The sequence below is a fragment of the Vanrija pseudolonga genome, chromosome 3, assembly GCF_020906515.1.
Source record: "Vanrija pseudolonga chromosome 3, complete sequence".
Lineage (NCBI taxonomy): Eukaryota > Fungi > Basidiomycota > Tremellomycetes > Trichosporonales > Trichosporonaceae > Vanrija > Vanrija pseudolonga.
The window spans coordinates 3574858-3592589 of NC_085851.1; the positions used below are offsets into that span (position 1 = coordinate 3574858).

General features: G+C 62.9%; 11 protein-coding genes across 11 annotated transcripts; 8 read left to right on the forward strand and 3 right to left on the reverse strand.

Annotated features, from left to right (window-relative positions):
• Positions 1 to 241: 241 nt before the first annotated feature.
• On the forward strand, positions 242 to 1544 carry VTI13 (Vesicle transport v-SNARE 13). Its single transcript, XM_062771471.1, has 6 exons — positions 242 to 291; positions 351 to 442; positions 515 to 573; positions 674 to 784; positions 831 to 1153; positions 1339 to 1544. The coding sequence occupies exons 1-6, from the start codon at positions 275 to 277 to the stop codon at positions 1427 to 1429; spliced, it is 693 nt and encodes a 230-aa protein (XP_062627455.1). The 5' UTR covers positions 242 to 274; the 3' UTR covers positions 1430 to 1544.
• A 236-nt stretch (positions 1545 to 1780) lies between these two features.
• LOC62_03G004947 (uncharacterized protein) lies at positions 1781 to 2391 on the forward strand (the record flags this gene model as incomplete). The annotated part of the gene is made up of 2 exons (XM_062771472.1): positions 1781 to 1913; positions 1946 to 2391. The coding sequence occupies 2 exons, from the start codon at positions 1781 to 1783 to the stop codon at positions 2389 to 2391; spliced, it is 579 nt and encodes a 192-aa protein (XP_062627456.1).
• Positions 2392 to 2477: 86 nt separating this feature from the next.
• LOC62_03G004948 (uncharacterized protein) lies at positions 2478 to 3156 on the forward strand (the record flags this gene model as incomplete). Its single annotated transcript, XM_062771473.1, has 2 exons — positions 2478 to 2622; positions 2663 to 3156. 2 exons carry the CDS (start codon positions 2478 to 2480, stop codon positions 3154 to 3156), a joined length of 639 nt encoding a protein of 212 aa, XP_062627457.1.
• Positions 3157 to 3300: 144 nt separating this feature from the next.
• LOC62_03G004949 (uncharacterized protein) lies at positions 3301 to 3777 on the forward strand (the record flags this gene model as incomplete). Its single annotated transcript, XM_062771474.1, has 2 exons — positions 3301 to 3409; positions 3437 to 3777. 2 exons carry the CDS (start codon positions 3301 to 3303, stop codon positions 3775 to 3777), a joined length of 450 nt encoding a protein of 149 aa, XP_062627458.1.
• Positions 3778 to 3980: 203 nt separating this feature from the next.
• On the forward strand, positions 3981 to 4398 carry LOC62_03G004950 (uncharacterized protein; the record flags this gene model as incomplete). The annotated part of the gene is made up of 2 exons (XM_062771475.1): positions 3981 to 4179; positions 4217 to 4398. 2 exons carry the CDS (start codon positions 3981 to 3983, stop codon positions 4396 to 4398), a joined length of 381 nt encoding a protein of 126 aa, XP_062627459.1.
• A 33-nt stretch (positions 4399 to 4431) lies between these two features.
• Positions 4432 to 5233, forward strand: LOC62_03G004951 (uncharacterized protein; the record flags this gene model as incomplete). Its single annotated transcript, XM_062771476.1, has 4 exons — positions 4432 to 4735; positions 4772 to 5008; positions 5047 to 5123; positions 5189 to 5233. The coding sequence occupies 4 exons, from the start codon at positions 4432 to 4434 to the stop codon at positions 5231 to 5233; spliced, it is 663 nt and encodes a 220-aa protein (XP_062627460.1).
• A 175-nt stretch (positions 5234 to 5408) lies between these two features.
• Positions 5409 to 6072, forward strand: LOC62_03G004952 (uncharacterized protein; the record flags this gene model as incomplete). The annotated part of the gene is made up of 3 exons (XM_062771477.1): positions 5409 to 5565; positions 5600 to 5833; positions 5885 to 6072. 3 exons carry the CDS (start codon positions 5409 to 5411, stop codon positions 6070 to 6072), a joined length of 579 nt encoding a protein of 192 aa, XP_062627461.1.
• A 49-nt stretch (positions 6073 to 6121) lies between these two features.
• Positions 6122 to 7960, reverse strand: ustF2_1 (Flavin-containing monooxygenase ustF2; the record flags this gene model as incomplete). The annotated part of the gene is made up of 4 exons (XM_062771478.1): positions 6122 to 6749; positions 6798 to 7228; positions 7281 to 7520; positions 7583 to 7960. The coding sequence occupies 4 exons, from the start codon at positions 7958 to 7960 to the stop codon at positions 6122 to 6124; spliced, it is 1677 nt and encodes a 558-aa protein (XP_062627462.1).
• Positions 7961 to 8869: 909 nt separating this feature from the next.
• LOC62_03G004954 (uncharacterized protein) lies at positions 8870 to 9686 on the reverse strand. Its single transcript, XM_062771479.1, has 2 exons — positions 9102 to 9686; positions 8870 to 9063 (listed from the first exon to the last, which is right to left on the reverse strand). The coding sequence occupies exon 1, from the start codon at positions 9663 to 9665 to the stop codon at positions 9102 to 9104; it is 564 nt and encodes a 187-aa protein (XP_062627463.1). The 5' UTR covers positions 9666 to 9686; the 3' UTR covers positions 8870 to 9063.
• Positions 9687 to 10414: 728 nt separating this feature from the next.
• On the reverse strand, positions 10415 to 11584 carry Ndufs7 (NADH dehydrogenase [ubiquinone] iron-sulfur protein 7, mitochondrial). The gene is made up of 5 exons (XM_062771480.1): positions 11513 to 11584; positions 11412 to 11456; positions 11176 to 11298; positions 10644 to 11010; positions 10415 to 10559 (listed from the first exon to the last, which is right to left on the reverse strand). The coding sequence occupies exons 1-5, from the start codon at positions 11544 to 11546 to the stop codon at positions 10466 to 10468; spliced, it is 663 nt and encodes a 220-aa protein (XP_062627464.1). The 5' UTR covers positions 11547 to 11584; the 3' UTR covers positions 10415 to 10465.
• A 324-nt stretch (positions 11585 to 11908) lies between these two features.
• Oxa1l (Mitochondrial inner membrane protein OXA1L) lies at positions 11909 to 13783 on the forward strand. Its single transcript, XM_062771481.1, has 4 exons — positions 11909 to 11992; positions 12049 to 12106; positions 12164 to 13225; positions 13278 to 13783. The coding sequence occupies exons 1-4, from the start codon at positions 11949 to 11951 to the stop codon at positions 13746 to 13748; spliced, it is 1635 nt and encodes a 544-aa protein (XP_062627465.1). The 5' UTR covers positions 11909 to 11948; the 3' UTR covers positions 13749 to 13783.
• The last annotated feature ends 3949 nt before the right edge of the window (positions 13784 to 17732 follow it).

A 17732-nucleotide genomic window follows, 5' to 3' on the forward strand; every position in this document is an offset into this window, starting at 1 on the left:
GCCAGCCAGCGCACACTGCCGCCTGGCTCGGTGGCCTCACTCTGGCAGGCGACGATCGACAGGGCACAAGCCACTAACCGGCCCTCCCACTTTTCATCTTCTATCTCATCCTCCCCTACACCCCACCACGTGGCCGCTCGGACCACCCCATCCATTGCCACCAAAGTGAGTGAGGAGCAGTGCTGCGGTTGTTGGCTGCGACGCGCGTCATTCCAGAGAGACATCATCTTGTCTTGTCTTGTCCACATCCACAACAACAACACATTCACTCAACATGGACAACTCACCAACGTGGGTATCGGCTACCTCTTAGACAGAGACAGAGACCCGCAGGCACTGACCTAGACCAGCGCTCTCTTCGAGAACTATGACGAGGACCTCAACCAGCTCCTCTCAAGCCTCAAGGGCAAGCTCGAGGGCGACGTGAAGCAGCTCAAGGGCGGTGAGTCTACGAGCAGGGCTGCGGCACTGCCCACGTGCTTGTTACTTGGACCGTGACTGACACTACGCGCAGAGCCCCGCAAAGCGCTTCTGAAGAAGGTCGGCGACGAGCTCGACGAGGCCGAGGAGATTGTGAGTACCAAGCACCCGCGTGTGTGCGAGGCGCCGCCGAGTCTTCGACGTCTCGCCGCTACCTCCTCAAGCCCAGGCACAGTGCTTACGCGCCGCCCAGATCGCCCAGATGGAGGTCGAGATCCCTTCCATGCCGCTTTCGATCCGCAAGACCTTCCAGGACAAGCTCACCGGGTCAAAATCGTCGGTCGACAGGATCAAGAAGCAGGTCGTACGTGTCGACTTGCACCCCTGGTTAAGCACAACTGACTCGCCAGCGTGACGTCCGCGCCGAGACGCAGCGTGCCGAGCTCCTCTCCGGCCCAGGCTTCCCCTCGGACGACCCATACCGGGACGAGCCTGACGCCTCGGCTTTCAATGCCCGCACCCGCTTGCTTGCCGGCACCGAGCAGCTCGACGAGAGCTCACGCCGCCTGGACAATGCGCACCGCATCGCGCTGGAAACGGAGGACGTCGGTACCGACATTCTCCGCAACCTGCGCGGACAGCGCGAGCACATCGAGCACACCCGCGAGATGCTCACGCACGCCGACTCGAACATTGACCGGGCGAGCGGCACGCTCAAGAAGATGATTTACAAGTGAGTACTGCTCTGCGGTTGGGGCATCGTTGAGCGCGTGCTAGGTGGTGGCCGACATGATGGCAAGGAGCAAGCTCTGCCTGCGTCCGCTGCTGGTCTCGCGACCCGCCAGTGCGACGACCGCACGCCAGCCACGGCCCTCTAGCGGCCACATCGCTACACCAGTACCGCGCTAACCAGTCCAGGATGTACCAGCAGAAGTTTGTCACTGGTGCCATTATCGCGGTCCTCGTCCTCCTAATCATTATTGTCATCTGGTCCAAGTTGTTTGGTTAGTGGCACACCACCCCGCCCTAACGCGGTCCTCAACTTTGGCTTTCGATTGTAGTAGGCATGTTTGCGCTTTGTAGGTTGGCAGTACAGTATTGAGATGAATAGAGATACCTTGTTGGGTTGCGGAGGCCGGCCTCTGGAGGGCAGCGACCTCTGGTCCGGCGATGCGCATCGGAGCCGCAAGGTTATCCGTAACGACGTAGTGAACCTGGCTTCAGGCTGCCAGGGCGGAGGCGCTTTGGCGCGCTACATCCAATACGATACTCCCTCCCTGACCCACCACACCACCAGCAACCAGAAGACGGGCGAGTGGCTGTCCTCTGGAGCAGACTGTGCCACATCACGTCCGACACCATGCCCCCACGCAAGAAGACTGCGGCATCGTCGGCTCGAGGTGCTGCAGCTGCTGCGACCGCCGCCAAGAAAGCCAGCAAGGCGGCACAGTCGCGCACGAAGCAGCCCCCCGCGCCCACATACCGCGTGATCTGTAAGTGGGAGAACGCGCGGCGCTGATCCAAGACCGCTTCCGGGACGCATACGAGGACGAGCACAACGACTACACGGTTGGGCGGTACGCGAGCCCCGCCGACGCGAGGGCAAAAGTCCGCTCCTATCTGTCCGACGAGTTTGGCGACGACGCCGGCCGGGAGGAGCTCGACGAGTCGGACAAGGGCGACGTGAGCGGCGGGTTCGAGGTCCACGCCATCGACAGCGAGAGCAACGAGTACTGGGTGTTCATGGAGGAGGACGCGCCGCTCGTCGGCGCGCTCGAGGGGCCGCGGACGCGGAGGGAGGTCCGCCCGGAGAAGGTGTACGCCGTCGTCCAGCGCCGCGGGACGGGGGAGAAACGCGTCGATGACAGGGTATATGATTCGCGTGAAGCAGCCGAGGCGGCCGTGCAGCTCGTGCCGGGTGTGCGCGGCTCGGCGGTGGACGTTGTCGAGCTCGAGGTCGTGTACGGCTAGCTCGTAGCGGTATGCACTTTTGGCCGCGGTGGAGGGCTTGTTATTGTAAGGAACGCCGCGACGCGTCTTGCACTCGCCCACACCACATGCCACCACGAAGGAAGCCCAGGGCAGGCGCTGCGGCCGCTGCTGCCGCCGTCGTCGTCGTAGCCTCTTCGGCCAAGAAGGCGGATAAGCAGGGCACGAAGGCGGCCCCAAGACGCAGCGCGCAGCGGACGTATCCCGTGCTGTGTGAGCCTTGCCGGCGGCATGGCACAGCTGACACGCCCAGACCGCGTCCGGCGGCAGCACGACGAGTCGACAGAAGAGCACGCGGTGGGCCGGTACGTCGTCTACGCCGACGCCAAGGCCAAGGTGCGCGCGTTCCTGCCGGAATGGTACCATGAGCTCTCGGACGGCGACTGGCAGGAGTACGCCGAGATGGAGGAGGGCGAGCTGAGCGGGGGGTTCGAGGTGCATGTCGTCGATCCGGAGGGGGACGACTATTGGGTGTGCGTGGAGGAGGACGTGCCGAGCTCGAGTGCGCGCGTGGCTGCGGCGTCGTCGGCGCCAGCACCAGCGCCGGTGCAGGTGCCGGTGCCACCCCCGCCGCGACATGCGCCGGAGACGGTGTACGCCGTCGTCGCGCGCCGCGGCCGGGGCGAGAAACGGGTCGATGATACCGTGTACACGAGCCGCGAGGCGGCCGACGCCGCGGCGGACGACGTGCCGCGGACCCCCGGCACGGCGATCGCGGTCGTCGAGCTCACGGTTGTGTACAGCTAGCTACGCGGTGTGATGTATGGACGTCCAGCTTACTGGTGGCAGCGAGATGGGGGGCGGCCGCAGCTGCCGCTGCCGTTTCAGGCTACGGCTGCTCATCCGACAAGCGCGCCGAGCTTGTTGACAACATACATACTCTCCACCACTATGCCGGACCGCAAAGCCAAGGAGATCGCCGTCGCAGAGGCGGCCAAGAAGGCAGCCAAGCAGCCTGCGACGAAGCAGGCGGAGCCGCAGCAGACGTACCGCGTGATCTGTGAGTCCGCACCCAGCCCTTACAAAGCTGACGCCCCCAGACCGGTTCTTCGACACCGCCTCCGCGCCGAGTCGCACGAGGACGAGGTGGTAGGCAGGTACGCGAGCTACAACAAGGCCCGGGCCAAAGTGGCCAAGTACCTCGTGGACCAGTACGGCCGCGACTACTTTGACGAGTACACCGAGTCGGAGGAGGGCGACGTGAGCGGCGACTACGAGATCTATGCGCTCTGTCCCGAGGGCGAGGAGATGTGGGTCTTTGTCGAGGCGGAGGGGCCGCTCGACGACTCGTCGTCCGAGAGCGAGCCCGCGGATGAGGACGACAACGCCGAGGACGACGAGGGCAGCGACGCGTTGGAGGACCTGTAGAGGACGCGATGCATGTGTCCTTGTTGTTTGGCTCGACGACGCGTTTGATTTTTGGCTGGCTTGGCCCATTTCGGCAAGCGCCAAAGTGGAGGTGGTCCAAAGTCCAGTCAACCGGTCGGCGGGGGCGGGGGAGATATCCGGGCAGTAGATTGATTGCCCCAGCGATCCTTCAACCTTCCTACATCTCACTCTACACGTCCATCATGCCCCCTCGCAAGGCCAAGACCTTCGCGGCTTCAGAGGCGGCGAAGAAGGCAGCGAAGGCGCCCGCGACGAAGAAAGCAGCTGCGCCAAAGAAGGCAGCCGCGCCAAAGAAGACAGCTCCGGCAACCAAGGCAGCACCAGCACCCAAGAACGCAGCGCCCGCAATGGCTGCGGCGGAACAGGGCTACCGTGTCATTTGTGAGAAGCCTCAGCAGCAATCTTCTGACAGCCCCAGTCCGCGAGCACGACCGACCCAACGGGGCCAAGTACCCCACGGACGAGGTCGTAGGCGTGTACCCGACCCTGGCGGCTGCCAAGAAGGTCGTCCACACGCACCTCTTCAAGCATTGGGATATGGAGTGGCTCGACTCGTACGTCGAGTACCCCGAGGGCCAGGGGAGGCTGAGCGATGGATGAGAGGTGTACGCTGTCGGTGCTGAGGGTGAGGAGATGTGGGTGTTCACCGAGGTGGACGACGGGCTGCCGCGCAAGAGTCCAGGACAAGACGAGGACGACAGCGGCTTCTTTGGGTTACAGAAGAACTCTTCTGGCATCTTTCGGCTCCTCCAGGGGCATTATGACGCTCAGGACATGATCGACATCGGGCACTTTGACGAGAAGCCGAACGATGCCGACGCCTGGTCGTCAGATCACGTCGCTTATGAGGCTTGGGATCCTTTTGGCATACCGGCCCCAAAGAAGAAGGCCTCACCTCCAAAGGACGATGGAGTCAAGCGGCCGTACCATGTGATCCGTGAGTCCTGTCTCTCCGCGACGTGGCTGATTCCAGGCCGTGAGCACGACCACCACAACTCGGTCAAGGAGCCCGAGGACGAGTTTGTCCGCGCGTACGCGACGTACGCCGAAGCGCGCGAGGTCGCGAGCACGTGGATCTCGAGCCAGTGGGGCGTGCATGTCGACGAGAGGGAGAAGGGCACCATCTGTGGCGGGTACGAGACATACGCTACGTTTCTCGAGGGCGAGGAGATGTGGATCTTCGTCCAGGAAGAGGGCACGAGGCGGCTCGGTGCGTACACCAGCTAAGGGGGAGCGCTAACATCTCAGGTGGACCAGACGGCACAGTCGCGCCCGAGTCGGTATTTGTCGTCGTCGAGCGGCGCGGCGCGTCAGAAAGCGCGTCGGTGGGGTGGTGTACAACACGCATGCGGCTGCCACTGCCGCGTCCGAGGCCCACCGCGCGCCCCAGGGATCCAAGGTCGACATCGTCGAAATGAAGGTCTTCTACGCGTGACGGCCGGCGTGGGGTCGTGCGTTGCGCCACCGAGGGGAAGTGCAGTGACCCACCCATGTCGAGTCCAGTCAACTGGTGTGGTCTGTGCGAATGGATATGATATCTTTGGACACATGTACATAAGTGGACTTCCTTTGGACCTCGAGACGCGGTATTCTCAACTCGACCCCGTAACATGCCCCCTCGGAAGACCAAGACTGTGGCGGTGGCTGCCGCCGCCAAGAAGGCAGCAAGGAAGCCCCCAATGGCCAGGACGACGGCCGTAGTGTCTCCGCCAGGACAGGGGGACGACCTCGACACCAGAGGGGAGGCCAAGCGCTTCCGCGTCTTCCGTAAGCCTGTTCCCGTCACCTAAGCTGACACCAGACCGCGTGTGGCGCAACCACCGCCTGACGGAACCCCCGACGCGCGAGGAGCTGCTGGGCGAGTTCCCGACCTTCCTCGCGGCACGGCAAGCGGCCACGTCGCACATTGTGCAGATTGCCGCGCGCGGCCAGATGACGCCGATGCCGAATGCGGGCCTGGGGGACATATACTTTGGCGGCGCGAAGGGCGGCGTGGAGGGCGTGCTCCTCGAGGAGGTCGGCGCGCCGCGGATCGGTGAGCGAGTGGTGGTGCGGCGCGGTGCGTTGGCTGACTGGTGCTTTATAGGCGGCGCAAACCCTTCCCCAGCGCCATGGAGCGTGTTTGCGCTCGTCGAGCGACGGCGCAGCGGCGACAAGCGCATCGGCGACACGGTGTACGCGTCCCGTGCGAGCGCCGACGCGGCTGCGGGCCAGCTCACGGCGCCGAGGGGCGCGGCTATCGCTGTCGTCGAGGCCAAGGTGTGGTATGGTTGAGCTATCCCAAGAGCACAAGATCCATAAAACCCTATCTAAGTATGTACACCTAGGCCACGATGGCCGTCTGCTGCAGCGCGGCCGTGACGCCCGCGACGCCGGGCACGTCTTTTGCCTGCTGCTCAAACTCGAGCGCCTCCTGCGCAAAGCCCTTCTCGGGCAGGCCGCGCTCTGCGCGCAGCTGCTCGATCGGGATGTTGTACTTGAGCGCAAACGTCTCGTAGATCTTGTCGCTGTTCGCGAGCCACTCCTGCGTGTGCCCCTGTACATGGGGCGCGCCGAGCACGTCGGCGTCGGCGTTGAGCCACGAGACCGTCTCGCGCACATACTTGATCTCGCCGACCTTGCCCATGAAGTGGCTGTACTTGCCCTCGCCCTTCTCGGCAATCAGGCGCTCGTACACGCGCAGCCGCTCGTCCAGCGCCGGCAGGCGCGCCTTGCCGCTGAACACGCGCGAGACCGCAATGCCCTGGTACTCGAAGAAGTTGAACGCGGCCGTGTTGACCGACAGGCCGATGAAGGTGATTGTTGGGTCGGCGTTGAAGAAGACGTCCCGGTGCAGGTTGAGCACGCCGCGGCCGTCCGTGATGAGGAGTTGCGACTTCTGCTCGTCGGTGATGGGGCCGAGGGCGGGGTCGTGGTGGAACTGGGGGAGGAAGGGGATCGAGTATTGGTAGCTGGGGCGCGTTAGTGGTGGGGACTAGGCGAGATACGACGCAACTTACCCCGTGGACAGCAGCACCAGCGACACACCCTCAATCACGCGCCCGTCAACGAGCTCGACGCGGCCCGACTCGACGCCCTCGTCCTTGTTGGGCGGCAGGAACCGCTTGATCTCGGGCACGCCCTCGGTGTTGTCGGGCAGGAACGAGCGCTGGAACTGGCGCATCTTCTTGGCGTCCTCTGGCCCGCTCGTGATGGGTTTTGTGACGAGGTAGATCTTGGCCGCGGCGGTCAGGTCGCGCGCAATGTCGATGCCCGACGTGCCCGCGCCGACGATGAGCACATTCTTGCCGGCGTACGGCTCGGGGTAGCGGTACCCGTTTGAGTGGAGCACCTGCTCGGGCCACGTCTCGGCCCACTCCTTGGCGCCTTCAATGTTGGGGATGAACGGCGCGTTGTAGTGCCCTGTTCCGATGATGAGGCCGTCGACGTCCTGCGGGGGGTGTAAGCGCTGTGTTACCAGCTCGGTGTTGGTGTTTACCCACCTCGGTCCACCACGACTCGGCAACCTGGCCCTCCGCCACTGGCTCCTCCTTGTGCAGCGTCACGCGCCACCGGTGCGCCGAGCCCTCCGACTCGGGTATCCGCCGAATGTCCTCGACGCGGGTCCAGAACGAGATGTGCTTGGCGAGGTCAAAGTGCTTGACGTAGCCGTTGATGTACTCTGAGAGCACAGAGTGCTTGACGTTGGGGAGCGTTCCCTCGGGGTAGGGGTAGTCCTTGTACTGGTGGTTGCGTCAGCGAGCGCACGCTGCGGCTGCTATCGATCGCCACAACCCAAACGCACCACCATGGCCGTCGTCGGCACATTGTTCGTCAGGTTCCAGTAGACCGGGTTGGGCGGGTTGAACTTGAGCCGGTCTGCGTCCGAGATGGCATGCGTCGAAGCCTTCGCCTCGGCCTCGGAGCCCGGCGTCGACGGCGGCGAGAGGGGCGTGAACGCGCCGACGGACGGCGCAGGCGTCGGCACCGACAGCGGCGGCGCGACGTCGGGCTGCCAGTTCCACACGCCGCCGGCCTTGCCCTGCCGCTCGTACGCGTGCACCTCGAGCCCCGCGTCGCGGAGGTGGCGCACGGCCGTGGCGCCGGCCGCGCCGACGCCGACGAGGGCCACCTTGCGGATGGGCCGGTCGAAGGAGAAGTACTCGGTCTGTGTGATGGTCATTGCAGTGGTGTTAGTAAGCAAGCAGGCATCCAACCCAGCCAATACATAGAGTATATGTATGCCCCGTAGCCCCTTACCGCCGCCGCAGCTCGCCGACGCATGCAAGGAGCAAACCAAACCAAGACGCCGCCGCTGAGCGATGATAAACGGCAGAGCGAGCGCGGATGGCAACATCTGATGCGAGATGGCGAAATCGGTGCTGCCGGCCGGCGGCGCGCTAGTCGGACTTGGCCGACCGGCACGCTGTCTGTCTCGTCGAGGCTGCTATCTGACGTTTGTTGCACACGAGTGCCAAGGCTCGTTGCATATCGGCGCAAGGATGCGCAAGGATGCACAAGGATGCGCAGCGTACGTGCGGGCGTGGCCGAGGTGGCCGTGGAGGCGTTAAAGGACCGAGGAGGAGGCTGGGAGCCGAGGCGGCCCGTGGTTCCCTCCCACCAGTCAGTCTTGTGGCCTGCCAGCCAGCCTGCGCGTGCTTGCCAACTGCTCTGGCGCTGCCATGGCCAGCTGTACCTGCTGACATGCTGGCCGGCTGCCTTCTGCCCCCGCCCATCTCATCACCGCCGGACAGGCCGGACAGGTCGCCGCCGCCCACCCAGCCTGCCTGCCTGCCTACGCCACAGCACCCCATCGCCGGCGGGGAGAGTCAGCCGGCTGTGGCACGCAGACAATACCAACCAGACCGTCCGTCGCGGGGGCCGTGCGCGGCACGCCGCCTGCCTCCTGTGTGACCGAGCTGGGCCAAGAGTTTCCTGGGGTGAGCGGTGAGCGCCGAGGACAGACAGCGCAGCACTCCGCGCTGCACGCCGGCACACTCCGCCGCCGACTGCCTGCCTCGCTTGTCGCTATACTCGCTGCGTCTTTAGCGACGGGCCAGGAGTGCTCCGACAGGGCCCCATCAGCCCATAGCCTAAGTATCAGTTACATCTCGCCATGTATGTAGTGTACCACTGTGCCATCGCCATCACGCAAGCAGGATATCTCCAGGTGCGGCACGGGCGACGGCTGCGTGGTGGTTGGTGCTGTCGGCGAGATCCTCCTCCGGCGGGTCTTGGCGCCGCCGGAGGTAACCATATCTACAACAACTGCTTGCTGCCTGCGTACTGTCAACCGTCAGCGCCGCTGTTGTCACCAACTCACTCTACGCGGCCTCGCGCGCGGCATCAGGGCCCGACAGGCCGCTCTTCCACGCCGCGAGCGTGGGAGCGCGCACGACCAAAATGGCAGCGGGCACATCGTCGCCCTCCTCGTCCTTGACGAGCACGACCTTGCCGTCGTTCCCCTCGGCCTCGGCCTCGGCGCTCACGCCGAACGCGACGACGCCGGCGCGGTGGTCGTCCTCGTTGAAGAAGTCGCCCAGGGCTTCCAGCCCAACAATCGTCGCGCGGCCGCCAGCGGCAGGCGGCGCGTTGATCACCGGCCATGACGCACGCACGAGCGCGTGCATCAGCCCGATGGTCGCGACCGAGGGCTCGAAGAACGCGTCCGGGTCGTGGTTATCCGGCAGCGCGTGCGGGTGGAGCACGAACACGACGCTCTTGAGCGTGCTCGGCAGGCTCGCGTTGATCCGCGCGTGCTGCAGCCCGTCGCCCCGCTCAAAGGACACATGCGCGACCCAGCGCGTCACGCCCTCCGCGACGGTGACGCTCGCGCTTGGCGGCGAGCCTACCAGCTCGATGTGGTCGACTTGGGACGGGACAGACATTGTGTGTGGTGTGAGAGAGCGAGCTCGTTGACGTCTCGGATCGGGTGTTGGGTCCCACCGTTGTCGGGATCCCAGCTCACCCCCACTCGGTTAGGATCGGGCCGGGGACGCCAAGGCGTTGCCGGCGGCTCGTGGTCGCTGGGCGACAGGTGCAAACCTTGTCGTCACTCGTCGGCCTGGAGGCACGCATGCATGCACTGAATGGAAGTACTCGACGAGCTCTACCGCTCGTGCTGGGCCAGGTGGTTGTGTTGGTATGCACCAACGGCCCAGGGCTACTGAGGTTTGCTGGTCCCACCGAGTCTCCCCTCCACACGTTCTTAGGTGCAGCTCTTCTCACAGCGTCAACGTCTCGGATCTCCACGTTGCTACAGAACAACAAAGCTTCTCGAGGCAGACAGGCCTCAGACAAGCCTCAATCATGCCAGTCTGCCTGGACAAGCGCACGTCAGGCATCTCGATCAACTCATCTGACTCTTCCCTTCGAGGAGCGGAACGGTTGGGCACTGGCTGCCCGTCCCCATCTGGCGCTGAGAGGGGGTTGCAACACCTGCCTCGTAGCTGTGTCCGGCCAGTCAGGCCGTAGCAGTTTCATCATCGCACTGTCCAGCTGCATTGTCCAGCTGGCACCTCGCAGTTTGCCTTAGACGCTTGGCTAGGGCAACCGCAGGGCCACGATTGTGGCGGTTCACTTGTCAAGACTTCACGGCCCTCCAGATGCACCCCAGCGGCTGGCGGAGCCACCCCACTTGTCCTTCCATAACCACTAATGCATGTTCGAGGCGTCGTCCTCGTTTCGTCTACTTGCGGTACCAGCGAACACCGGCGCGTCCACGGCGCATCTTGCGCTGGAGCTGGAGCATGCCGTACAGGAGGGCCTCGGCGGTTGGTGGACTGTGTGTGTGTGAGTATGGGGTTACGTGAGGATATCGAGGTGCAAGGCCGGTCTCTTGGCCCTGCGCCGCTCGCCGCACTCACCAGCCGGGGACGTAAATGTCGACAGGGACAATACGGTCGCAGCCACGGACGACCGAGTACGAGTAGTGGTAGTAGCCACCACCGTTGGCGCACGAGCCCATCGAGATGACCCATCGGGGCTCGGGCATCTGATCGTAGACCTTGCGGAGAGCGGGCGCCATCTTGTTGGTGAGGGTGCCGGCGACGATCATAATGTCCGACTGACGGGGCGAGGCACGGAACACGACACCGAGACGATCCTGGTCGTAACGGGCGGCGGCCATGTGCATCATCTCGACGGCGCAGCATGCGAGACCGAAGGTCATGGGCCACATCGAGCCCTGGCGGGCCCAGTTGACAACACGGTCGAGGGTGGAGAGGACGTACTCTGTGAAGTGTTAGCAAGTCGTGGTGTTGGGTTCGGTGTGTTGTGTCTGCGCGATAGCGATGGGTGCGGTAGCGTCACAGTTGTTTCTGCAGCAGTACGCAGCCGCGCCTCCACCTCGACTCGACTCGCTTCTCAAGTCGTCGCGCAGACCCAGCTACTACTCACCAGCACCATTCCGGGGAGTCTCGAGCGACTGCTGGTTGCTGCCGCGGTTGGCGATCGTGGTGATGGGGATGGGCTCGGTCGTGGTGTGGTCGGCCACGGGGCGCGAGGTGGAGAGGGGGCGAGCTGGGCGGTGTTAGTCTTTGTATTCCTTGACCCGTAGCCTATCGCGATAACAACACGGTGCGGCGTCGCGCGGCGTGCGATCGTGGTTGGCATGGGCATTGACGTCGACGTACCGAGCAGAGGGCGGAGGGCCGAGGACGACGCCCGCGCGATCGATCCTGTCGCGATGGTCAGTTCTGCGCTACTACGTCGGTGCAGGGGCTGCCTGGCGTACCTGTCCTGAGTCCGGTCGTGAGGATGCCCGACATGCTTGAGAGTGGTGTGTGGTCTGGAGCGAGTGATGTCGATGACACTTGGACTCGACGTCGAGCACCACTGCGTGCAGCGAGCAAGCAAGCAGCGCTGAGTTCCGACTGAACCCACGCGGGATCAAATTCACCGCCCCGCCAATCATAGGGGGGGCGATTTGTCTGCCAGCGGCGGGCAGGTCTGCCAGCCAGCAACCACGGGCCCAACCTACGGTGCACCACCCTGGCAGTGACCCCCGTCATCCACCCAGCAAGCCATAATTCCTACCTCCGTGGCATGTGGCGCCGAGACGGCCACGGCACCCACCTCCACTCTAGTTTTCCGGCCAGGCTGCAAGATGCTCCGAACGTTCCTAAAAACACGGGCCGACAACCTTGTTGTTACCGCCAACACTGTCCGCAATGCTCGCAAGGTCACTCCACGCAAGGGCAGCCCTCCAGACGAGGTACGTCGGTGCTCGGCATGCTGCGTGGTGCGCTCTCAAGCTGACTCCTCGCCCAGGGCAGCCGCCCCTTCGTCCCAGCTCGCGGCGGTCCGCAAGCTGTCAATGGCTGCCAAGGTGAGCTAGCTCGACACGCTTGTGGCTGTTGATGCATGGCCAGCTGACACGTCCCAGCCGTCGCCGTCGCCCGTCGCTCTTGGAAAGCGCCCGGTCATTCTACCGAGGAGAGCAGCCCTCGCCGGCGTCGCCGTCCGCCACCTGTCTTGGACGCCGTGGTCGAGCTCCTCCTCGACGCCGGCACCGGCGGCCGAGCCCGAAGCCGCCGCCGCCGCTGCCAACGCTTCGGCCAACCCGTCGATCCCGATCAACACGCCCGTCCCCTCATCCGACATCCCCGCCGACCCCGTCGAGCCGCCTCTCCCTCCCGCCGACCACCTGACGTCGACTGCGCCAGACAACCAGTTCCACTCGGACCCTTCGTCGCTCCTCCCGCAGTCCGGCGCCAACAGCATGACGCCCACGCTCGAGGACCTGATCACCAAGTCGGGCCTTCCCCTCGAAGAGGTGCTCAACTCGCCCGAGGCCGTCCACGCCGCCGTCAAGGTATCGGACCTGTCCCTCATGGGCCTCGAGCACGGCCCGCTCAACCCCGCTGGCTGGCTCCGTGATGCCCTCGTCGGCCTTCACAACATCACCGCCTTGCCATGGTGGGCGACGATTGCGCTCATGACGGTCACCGTCCGACTCATCTTGCTGCGATTCGTCATCAGCAACGCGCGCCACAATGTCCGCCTCGCCGCTGTCCAGCCTCAAATGACGGCGCTCATGAAGCGTCTCAGCGACGCCAAGACAACGAAGGACCAGAACGCCATGCAGGTCGCCACACAGAACCTGTCCCAGCTGATGAAGGAAAACGATGTTTCGCCCTTCCGCCCGCTTCTCATGCCCCTCATGCAGATGCCCTTCTTCCTCGCCTTCTTCTACGCGCTCCGCCGGCTCGCCGACGCACCGTTGCCGCAGCTCAAGGAAGGCGGCTTTGGCTGGGTCATGGACCTCACAGTGGCGGACCCCTACTACATCCTCCCCATGACCTCGATCGCCCTCCAGCTTCTTGTCCTCCACTTTGGCGCCGACGGCAGTGCCCAGGCTCGCGCCCAATCTCAGCTGGCTCACATGCGCAACGGTCTCACTGTCGCCTCACCTTTCCTGGTCTACTTTGTGTCGCAGTTCCCAGCAGTGAGTCTCCCATCAAGGTTGTTAACCACCCTCGGGCTGACACGACACTCAGGCCGTCCTGTTCTACTGGACTACAGCCAACACCTTCACCTTGATCCAGGCCCTCGCCCTTCAGCAGAACTGGGTCAAGAAGCTTTTCCGGATCCCTCCTGCCCCGGTCATTGCCCCACCTCCAGAGGACTCATATGTCAACCCAAACCCAGGATTCAAGGACACGTGGGGGGTGGTTAAGAACTTCCACAGGGACAGCTTTGCCCCCATGCTTGAGAGGGCCAATCTCGCGAAGCAGGCAAAGGAAGAGGCGGCTGCCCTTGCCAAGGAGAAGGAGATCCGCTCCAATGCCCGTGCCGGCACTGGTCTGCTCACCGAGCGTGTTCAGGAGCCCAGGCGCTCGGCCTTCCTCGAGGCTGACGCCGCTGCCTCATCGTCATCCCCTTCTGAACCTGTCGTTCGCCTGTCGCGCGAGGAGGAGAAGAGGCAGCGTATCCAGGCGGCTCGCGAGAAGCGTTCGCGTCAGCAGTAACTTGTAGAGATTGGGCCAGTTTTGCATCGCATGTCATCAGCATTGCTCCTTGTGTGTCGTCGTCGTCGTCGTCGTCGTCGTCGTGGGTGGTGGGTTGTTTGTTTACAGCGCGTCCCGCGTTTCAGCTCCAGTGACTGGACAAAAGCAGTCACGTCGGTTCCGTTGCCGCAGAAAGGTACTGTACCTCCGCGTCTCGTGGTAGTGGTCCGCGGTGAGCGTGGTGAGTGACCTTGTGTCACGTCTGTTCAGTCCACGCAGTTACCTAAGGTGGACGTACATTGTCGCGGCTTGTTGTGTGTGTGTAGTCTATGGGGCGGAGCTGCACACAGAACATGAACTGCATGAGCAAGAAGCGCAGATTGCATTCTTCGAGGTCCATGGGTTGGTGACCCCATCTTCGGGTGACTTTTGACCCCCTTGACCCCGTTGCTGGCCACGAGCCGGCCCGCCGGCGGCATCAGTAACGCTCCCCGCGCTGCACTCTGCCAGGGGAAGCAAGCATGTATAAAGACGACGCTGCTCACGGTGCTGGCGGCGATGGCGCAAGGGGTACACCCCCCTTGTCTGCATCACTCGCGATCGCTCACGCACACAAACATCACTCTCGTGTCGATTCCGACGGTGTCACGGTGTTTGTGTGCACACAAACAACAAACACGGACATGAATGGTACGTTGTCACTGCGCGCGGAACGCAGTCCGTGCAGGGGCATACATTCAACACGACATAAGCCACAATCTCTGGTCCATTCTGCCATAAGCTGCGTCGACCATCGAGCGTCACGCGCGTGCATTACACACCTACTGCATCCAGCTCGTCTGCATCGACAAGGAAATGCAGGCTCCCATCTCGCTAGCTTGAACGCGTCTGCCGTAACTTGTCATGTTGGCCCTTCGGTTGGTGCAGTCCATCATGAAACGCGTCCTGAGCAATACCCGGGGACGCGAGGGGCCGCTGCATCGTCTAGTGTCTGCTCCTCGTTGGAGTGCGTCGCTGGCACGCTGGCTGGAACATGCCCTCGAGCCCGGCAGGGTCAGCCGGTGTGACCCTGCCATGCAATGTGTGACGCTGGTTGCTGTAGTCGTCGTCTCGTCGCCGGGATACAGCTCGGCCACCGGGTGTGTGCGTACGTGCGTACGTGTGAGAGAAGCCGTGCCGGTTGTGAACCCAACCTTGTTTCATCGTTCGTGCCCGCCTAGCAAGTATGGCAACAGGGCGGTGGCTTCTGCGCCATGCGACGCGTCAAGCCGTCCGTGGCTTTTGACTTTTGTGCACGTCAGCCAGTGGTGATGGAGCGCACAAGCCATGGTCGTGGGTTCTTTTCATGTCGAACCCTGCGTTGCAAGACGCGATTTGCAGGAAACAGTAGTGCGGATCCTTACGCAAGTGCCCATGCATGCCATGATGGCAGAGAGTGCACGTCCAGGGCACAAGTCAAACACACAGGCGCCATCACTACGCGTCGACGAGGCTCTGACCCTGGACATACAATACCCACAAACGTAACCATCACGGGCTCAATTTTACTACATTCTGCAAGATTTGGGCTTGAAAAATGACGTGTGGGCCAATTCGCGTCGTGATAACGTGTGCCTGGGTCAGGAACCTTGGACGCGTTGTACTTTTGGGTCGAAGTTCGCGTGCCGGGGTCAGACAGACGTGCACACACCCAGGCGCACGTCCACCCCACCCATCACCCCCCGCCAGGCTGGGTGCACGCCGCCATCATTTCCATCCAACCTACCATTGTTACTCTTTCTCTTCTTCATCCAGTGACTCCATACCTGCGTTACAGCTATACTACACTCAAGTGTCTTGACACATACAGTGCATATTGCCCTACGCAGTCTTCAGCAACAACAACCACAACCTCTAAGCATACTCTCTCGCCCTCTCTCCTCCTCTCGGGACTACCACGTAAGTGCTCGACGCGACCAGGTGGGCAAGGTGGTCGGAGGGAAGACACCTGGCCACCCACCATAGAGTGTCTTCCTCGGACAACTTTTTTGACGCATCCACGCTGTGAGCATGTACTGACGCCTCGTAGACTTCCTCTTGCCTGGCCAGGTCAAGCTGAGGACTACTGGTACAACGAATTGTGAGTTCTTGACGCTGGATGGTTTGAGAGGACGGCGAGGGAAGACACCACCACCATAGCCCACCATAGAACGTCTTCCCCCAACCACCTCGCCTCGCCTCCAACCCTTCCCCCATCCACAGCACTGCTCACACGCAACAGCTTCTCTCTCTTTCGCGACTTAAGCTATTGAGCGACGCCCGTCTCGGAACACCTTTCGTGAGTACACTTCCCCACCTAGACACCACCGAGGGAAGGCGGTGGCGACGTACCATAGTACCATCTCCTACATAGTACCATCTTCCTCGCACCTTCCTCGCCACCCCCCTCCCCCTCCCTCCCCTCCCCCTCCCCCTCATCCTCCGCCACCCTCCGCCTCATGACGCCGAGTTCACTGCTGACGCGCCCAAGTGGCTTTTTTCGCACACGACACGATGCGCTGCGGCCTCGTCGTGCTCCTCGCCCTCTGGGCTTGGGCCGCCGTCGTCACCGCGGCCCCTGCTCTCAACCTCCCCATCGACGGCCAGTTCCCCCCCGTCGCGCGCGTCGGCGCTCCCTTCGTCTTTACTCTCCTCCCCGGCACTTTCACCTCTGCTCAGGTCGTTCAGTACACCACCTCGGCTCTCCCTACCTGGCTCAAGTTTGCTCCCGCTCCTGCGACTTTCTATGGCACCCCCGCCGCGGCGGACGTGGGCCAGTTCAATGTGACTGTCACGGCTTCGGACTCGACTGGCCTCACCAACTCTACCTTCCTCGCCATTGTCTCAGATCTCGCGTCGCCCACCGTTCATCAGGGTTTCGGCGCCCAAATCATGGACCCTGCCACACGCGACTTTGCTTCCGTTCAAATCACCCCCGGTGACTCTGGTATTACTGTCAACCCATACTGGTCCTTCTCCATCGGCTGGAGCGGCGATACCTTCCGCAAGGCTGCCACTGGCAAGACCAACAACCACCTCTACTACCAGGCTCACCTTCGTGGCGCGTCCTCGCTCCCGAGCTGGCTCCAGTTCTCCAACACCACGTTCACTTTCAACGGTGTGGCACCCGCCAACGGCTCGTACCCCATTGTCGTCACAGGCACCGACTTCTGGGGCTTCACTGCCGCCGAGACCAGCTTCGTTCTCTCTGTTGGCGACGGCCCAGCTATCGAGCTCAGCAGCAAGAACCCTTGGGCACCCATCAACACCGTCTCGCGTGGCCAGGTCAACTACAAGTTCGACCCCAAGGATGTCCTCATCAACGGCACCGCGGCCGACTGGTCGCAGGCCATCGTCACCCCAGACCTCAGCAACTTCAAGTGGCTGTCCTTTGACAACACCTCGGGCTCCATCATCGGCAACACTCCCGACAACTTTGTCAATGGCACCCCCGCTCCTCTTTCTATCCCGGTCACCATCTCCTCTACCCCGGCGAATGACACGTTGACCTTCGCGTCATTCCTCCAACTCAACGTCGTGCCCTACTTCTTCTCCGCCTTTGCGCTCCCCAATGCGACCACGGCGGCCGGCTCGACCTTCCTGTTTGACCTCACCCCATACCTTCTCAACCAGACCACGGACATCCGCGCCACAGTCGTTCCCAAGGAGGCCGCCTCGTGGCTGATCTACTACCCTGAGAACCACACTCTCGTTGGCGACCCACCCGTTAACATCTCCTACTCTGCTATCGACATCACCTTCAACGGTACTCTAAACTCGGTTAGTGCGACCACTGCCCTAAACGTCAACATTACTGGTATCCAAGGCCCTAGTGGCACGGGTGAGCCTGCCCCCGTCCCCATTGGCAGTATGCGCCGCGGCCTCTCCAAGAAGGACAAGATTATCATCGGCTGCGTCGTCGGCATCGTTGGAGGCTTCCTCGTACTTCTCATCCTCCTCCTGCTCTGCTGTCGCCGTCGCAACAAG